The sequence below is a fragment of the Etheostoma spectabile genome, chromosome 4 (assembly GCF_008692095.1).
Source record: "Etheostoma spectabile isolate EspeVRDwgs_2016 chromosome 4, UIUC_Espe_1.0, whole genome shotgun sequence".
Classification (NCBI taxonomy): domain Eukaryota; kingdom Metazoa; phylum Chordata; class Actinopteri; order Perciformes; family Percidae; genus Etheostoma; species Etheostoma spectabile.
In genome coordinates, this window is record NC_045736.1 from 28027001 (window position 1) to 28033772 (window position 6772).

The 6772-nt window shown below is 37.7% G+C and overlaps 1 protein-coding gene across 14 annotated transcripts in view; it reads right to left on the reverse strand.

The window, feature by feature from the left end:
* The window catches only part of foxp1b (forkhead box P1b), a 155696-nt gene that overhangs the window by 8678 nt on the left and 140246 nt on the right, over positions 1-6772 (reverse strand). For all 14 annotated transcript variants that reach the window (XM_032512523.1, XM_032512520.1, XM_032512522.1 and 11 more), the window contains 2 exons: positions 3943-4030; positions 2591-2674 (listed from right to left, as the gene is read on the reverse strand). In XM_032512523.1, coding sequence (XP_032368414.1) covers positions 2591-2674; positions 3943-4030 — 172 coding nt within the window. The remainder of the gene's footprint in view (positions 1-2590; positions 2675-3942; positions 4031-6772) is intronic.

A 6772-nucleotide genomic window follows, 5' to 3' on the forward strand; every position in this document is an offset into this window, starting at 1 on the left:
ACGCACGCACGGGCATGCACACAGAAACACGCATTGTTAATATGGCACATTTTGTTTTGATCTTCCCCCGCTCCCATCCACCTCTGCAGAATAAAATGAATCCTATTCATTTGACGTTGTGCATGCACAGTATCAGTTTGTTTGTCTTTAATTATAACTAAATGTACACCAGCTACTTTGCTATGACAGTTGGCTACTTATACATGCCTTTATTAAATGCAACAGCACAGAACGGCAGAAAAGCAGAACTAGCAATTACTGGAAGCACACAATTGTTTCTTCAGAGTAGCTGTATCGCCAGTCAACTCTGAGAATACTCCGATTCTGCATTTCCTCAAAGGATATTTTTTTTTGGTGGACACCTCTGATGCTGCACTATCACTAACCTCAGTGAGGCCATGGGCCCTGACCTGTGTTAGTCCACCACTCATCCAGCCAAAGCTAGACATATTTATCATAGCGTTTCCTAGCAGCTCACAGCAGGCAAAGTGGTGCTGGAGAATAGGAGTCTATTTATTTGAATAAAAATCCCAGCTTGCCCCCTTGAGAGCGTTACCACTGAGCTCTGACACAGCCATTCTCACAGGCCCCGGGGAGAGAGGAGCGGTAGTGAACTCAAGATGCTATCTGCCGCTCCTAACCACTTTTCATATACAAATGTCCCTGTGTCAGAGCCCTCAATATGCACTCTAATCTACACGATCAGTGTGTGTGTGACACACGCAGCTTTAACAGACAGTCTATTGTCGCTCGACATCTCCAGGCAGTTTATGTTGGTACGTCAATAGCCACCTCTCTGACGCTCTAAATAAATGATCCAAGCCGCACAGCGTGCTGACAGACGAGACTCCTGCATGCATACTGTGAATCTGTGTGAGCGTGATTTCAGATTCTTGCTGTGAAATGATCACTGAATGAACTGTCATACAGACTGAAATATGTTGGCGAGGCCCCTTCTTAAACATGACAAAATAGCGCAGCCACTTAAATGCCATATGTTAAGCCCTTGCCCCTATAGGATAGGGATTAAGCAGGACATATATTAAGAGTGATAAGCATGATGTCTGGAATGTGTCACAAAGATAATAAATTTATCTGGTTGTACATTTACTCAAAGTTTCGGTTGTTCACCTGTAAGACATTTTTGTTTCTTTTCTCATCCTGCAAGATTTAAAATTTTTGTTTATTCTTCACTCTGGTATCTATTTTGTTGCCAAACTTAAACAACATTTAATATAAGACTACAACCTAATCACGATAAAAACAGTTGACTTAATGTAAAACTAAATTACATCTTGGCATAAGATAAGAGTTGATGTATTTTACTAATTATTTTTAAAGATGGAGGATTTTTTAAACCCCAAATGAGGATTTAAATATCCTCAGCAAAGCACCTGTTATCATAAAAATATCTATATTAAAATCAAAATCAGCAGGTGCTACTACCACCTATATTTTAAATTGACACAACATAGAATAGACTTATGTTTCTTTCAACATCAGTTACCCATTTCTTTTATCTCTACATATCAATCAATAATATGTTATTTTCAGCCCCTACATGAAATATTACAATTTTAATAGAGCCCGACCGATATATTGACGGGACAATTTAAAAAAAAAAATTATATTCATTTATCAAAATCATTTCTGACATATAAATAATTTATGACAAATAAAAAAATAAAAACGGATTGTCAACCATGTTGTGAGCGTTGGCATTGCACAGTTTGTCCACCAGAGGGCGCAATAAAATGTCCCTGTTAGTGTCGGTTTTTTATTGATTTATTTTCGTTAATGAGTATTTGTCAAAAGGACTTTAAGTTTCATATCTTAAGTTTGTATTTTTTTCACATTTTATTTATCAGAACTTTAATATGTTAAAGTTGTTCTTATTAAATTATAATTTTAGTCGGAACTCATGAATAACTACAAATAACTAACGTTGGGGAAAACGTTAGGTTCATGTTTTGAAATGCGTTTCTGGATTTAATATATATATATATATATATATATATATATAGGCCAATATATTGGCATTTCAGATTTTTTAATAACCAAATTTTCGTATCGGTATCAGCCTTATCGGTTGGGCTCTAAATTTTAATATGTTGCTTCAATTGTTTTACTACGCCATATTGTTTCATTCAGTCCTTTTTGCTGTAGATATTTTAGTAAATTGTTATTATTTAATGTTATCTGGCATGAAAGCATTCTGTAACTTTGCTGTTAAAAGCTCTTAAAATAAACAACATATTTTACCTATTTATAAAATATACTCTGTTATTATTGCTGTATTTCTATTTCCTTGTGCTTTCTCATCTTTCCTGTCTGCCCAAACCGGCACTAGTTCTCTGGAGCTGTAACAGTGTGTGCATCCAGTTCATCACAGACACCAAATTGAATCTCGGATGTCAGCAGATGTGGTCCAAACAATATTTACTGCCTCCCTCAAGAGAACAGCTGTTTTTATTTAGCAGATAAATACGAAGATGGAGGAAGGGATTAATGAATACATGTGTGCCAATTAAGACAAACAAAAGGATGGGGGAGGGACAAGAAAGAGACGTATGACTGGGTCGTTGCTCACCGGCTGTGGGGTGGCTTTGGGCTCCGTGGACTTGACATGTAGGTGCGTCATCATAGCTTGCAGACGCTCTTTGTCTTTCGATAGCTGTAATGGGGAAAGAGAACATATTAGATTTTTTCTGAACAAAAAAAAAAAAAAAATCTAGACTTTTATTAATTCCACACATCCCTTTTGCAGAGAAGGCACTGTTTGAACAAATTAATCCTTTTTTGTCCTGGGACTGTCTAATAATTTGTTTTTAAAATGCTTTTGGAAGCTGTCAATATCTCTGTCTTCAATAACCTGTCTTCAATTCAAGGTTAAAACATATTACGTCTCATTGCCAATAACAGGCCCAGGCCCTTTCTACCTGTCTGAAACTCAGTGCTGTCTTAGCTGCCAGCTTAAATTATGGTGATAGGCTGCATGTAGAGGAAGTCTGTGTCTGATAAAGCTTTGCTCCATCCCTCTGGATAATACACCACCAGAGTGGAAATAACAGGACGTTGATGTGGTGTAATATTTAAGCAACTCAACTCTCATTGTTTAAGGTTAACATCCGGTAAACCACAACTGTTCTATACTCATTATCAGTAATTTTGGGGTATTTTGTGGCCAAAATGTGAACCACAAGTGAATGCTGCATAAAATCTGGAATGCATTAAATTTGATCTTTGCTGTATTTACTTTACAACTGTAGCAGCAGCTAATTAATAAAAACACAGTTTAATGGGATGGTTGATTTTATTTCCCACTGTAATCCTTATAAATAAGTGCAAGCCTACATTATTATAGTGTTCATTTGCACACAGACACACATATGACACACTAGCCATTACAGGGACCTCCTAATGGAATGACAGTTAACCAAGTATTTTTCCATAAGTGCATTCTTAATGCAGACTTGCAGATTTTTCTTTCTTGCAGAAAAAGACAATTAAAGATTACACATAGGGTAAATCATATTAAACCCACTACTTATCAAACATCTTCTGCGGTGGGCTCCAGTAACCTTTCTGTCACTCAACATTGAGCGCTTATCCACACTATGCTGCCCAAGTGTTTTATTGTTGGTGCCAAACAGTTAAAAGTCATAAATAACTTTAAAACCCAGTACAATTCAAAATGTAATTATCTTCTCTACTTAGCCCTGGGCCCTTCATATATCTTTTCCTGGCTGTCATGCATACATAACACACTTTTAATGACTGGTTACTTGCAAATGTACAAAATTATTTCACTCTGCTGGCTCCTTTAGAGTGACCCCGTGGTTGATATCGGACTGACGCGGCTGGGTTTCGGCAGACACTGAGGAAGTGTCAGGAGAAGAAGACACATAAATATTTGGGCCAAAACAAACTCAGAGACAATACCTGCAGCTCCAGCTGTTGTACGACCTGCATTTGCACCCGACACTGGGCCGTGCTCCTGTCATCCAGGGCGTGCTCATTGTTAAGATGCCTGGAAAACAAAAAACAGAGAACACACAAAAAAACGCTGATGTCAGTTTGACTTTCAACTTCTGCAGCTTTTTAGATGTAAGAAACAAAAGATGTCTGGTTTAATGAGGCAATGTGCTCATTGAGTAAAGCACACAGCATTGAGAATGTGTGGCAACACGTAGGTCAATATTACTCAGAGCTTTAGCATGGGACTAAAACCTACACATACAATGTCTGCAGAACCAGCAGAAATACATACTTCTTAACATATGAGAATGACACTTAATATTTGATGACAGTCCTGTCTGCTCCAACTAAGGCTCACAGATAAGAGCAATGATTAAAGAATTTCAGGCTGAACTCCTTTAGTACATTATGCACCAGTGCCTTAATACCATTTCTTCTCATTCTAGTTGCTTTTTGCCTTGTTGGTTGGATGTGCCCCTTTTTTGGTGTGTTTTCCGTTAATTGTGTAATTAAGTGAACTCAAATAAAGCCTGATAAAAAGTAGAGGACAACAGGACGAGGAGATGGAATCTGTCACAAACTTGAATTATGGATATAATTATGCATGATTATTTTATACAGGGAAGATGTTCTCTTTTCCTGCACGTTTATAACTAATCTAAATAAGTAGCTCGCTGGGTAGCAGACAGGGTTTTTTTCCTGTGATTTATATAAAATGGTGGAGATAAGGTTCACGAGTGAAGGAAATATGATTGGAGGAATTTTATCAGCCACCGCATGAATTACTGTTTGAAAATGCTTATGCAGGGGCATTTCATTAATCATTTAATCATAATCCGAGCAGGATGTTTGAACTGATTTCACAAATACCCTTTCATTTCACTACTTCATTATGCTCGCTAATGGATCCAATATATTATATATATCATAAATTATATCACATCTTCAGTGACCATGTAGGTCACTGTCACCAGGCATGTCTGTGTGCACACAGTGGCGCCAGCAGATGGGAGAGAGGTGTGTGACGCGCCCGCCGTTTCAAATGCACTTTTTCTGTCATTTACTGCAAATCAAAAATAGCCAGAGTCAACCTGTACAGGCACAGTGGCAGCGCTGGCGGTATGATAGCCCAATAAATTTGAAGCCATTGCTTTACGTACAGACAACACATTTGTGCATTAAACACCACACAGACACTCAGAAAACAGACACATGTGAAGGGAGGGAAAATTGATAGTGCTCTGCTTGAAATGTGAAGGTTTCTGTTCAGCTGCGGTATTTTCAACCTTGAAGTGAATGATTTAAATCTTTATGGGAAGTGTGGTCTTTTTCCTCCTTCAGGTCCTTCTATTGTGTTTTGATAATACATTTTTCAAAATGTCTGTGATATACATTCAGCACTTGAAGTTAATTATTGTGGCAAAAAAATAAATTAAAAAGGCATATTCAAAGAAAGCGTGGGTAATATCTCCTTTTCCTGAAATCAATTTAGACTTCTTCAGGGGCTTTCCATTTGTTTGAGTCAAATAAATGCCCATTTAATTAAGTAGGTCTGAAAATGAAACTGGTAAACATTTCAGGACATCTTACTAAATTTCAAAGAAGAAAATAATAGGTAAAAGCGTTTCAACTTCAATTTAACTGGCACACACTGAATTTTCAATGAAGGGTGGCCTACGTGAGCAGCTTTGGAATTTCTCTGTTCATAGGAGACATGTGCCCTGCTTCTTTTCATCCTTTGTTACATTCCACTTTATTTCTTCTAATGACATGGAGAGTCACAGTGCATAATTAATAGGAAATGAAATATTCAAATGGCCCTAATGCAGCCTTGAGAGGAGTGTCTGGACACGGGAGCAGGGGATACGGGGAATTGACATCGAGAGAGGCTATGAACGCTGGCATGTGTCACTTTCTGGACTTCAAATGAAGCCACTTTTAAAAGCTCTCTGGCAGGATGACAGTCCCTAATGTAAATTGCCACAATAAAACAAGTTAAATAGACATTCCTGTAACAGTGGGCTTTTAACATATTAGTTAGTTTTCCTATGTATTTTTTTTTCCTTTATAATTTCTAATTGTATAAACTATACCCAGAGCTTAAGGCTGTCTCTAATGTCCTTGTCTTCTTCGCTGTTGGGTGGAATTTATAATTAAATAGGATACAAAAGGATATACATTTAAAATGCATTTAAAAAGAAGATTTCTTGTATTATACTTATTAATTTTAAGTTCATACTTTTCGTACAGGAGTTCGGCATATAAAACTGATGTTATTCCTATTTTACACAAATTCATGTTTGGCTTATTTGTGTTTTTTTCACTTGTCTGCATGGTCTACAGTGGTACAAGGCAACTTAACTTGCAAAGATGAGTTTTAGTGGTTTCAAGAGAGAGACAGTGCAGCACTAGAGGGCACTACAGCGTTTTACAGGCTCTGACCTTTGACTGGACACTGAAGAGAAGGGTCTTGACCCCCTCATAAAAAACACCAGGCTCTGCTATGAACCTAACCCCGCCTTTCTGTGTGCTGGACCCAAAAACAGGAACAGGGATTTGGGGCTTTGTGTTTATCAAGATAGTGCGTGTAGGTATGTAATGTTTTCTTTAAAAGATAGAATAAATACACACACAGTTTAAAAAAAACATTCAGTCCTGTGTCAGTTGTTGCTGTTGGCAAGTAGAGCAGAAATCTGGTTGACGTTAGAGTCCTCCTCACCTTTCTTTCTCTCTGGTACACAGCACACTGTGTTCCTCTGACTACACACACACACACACACACACACACACACAC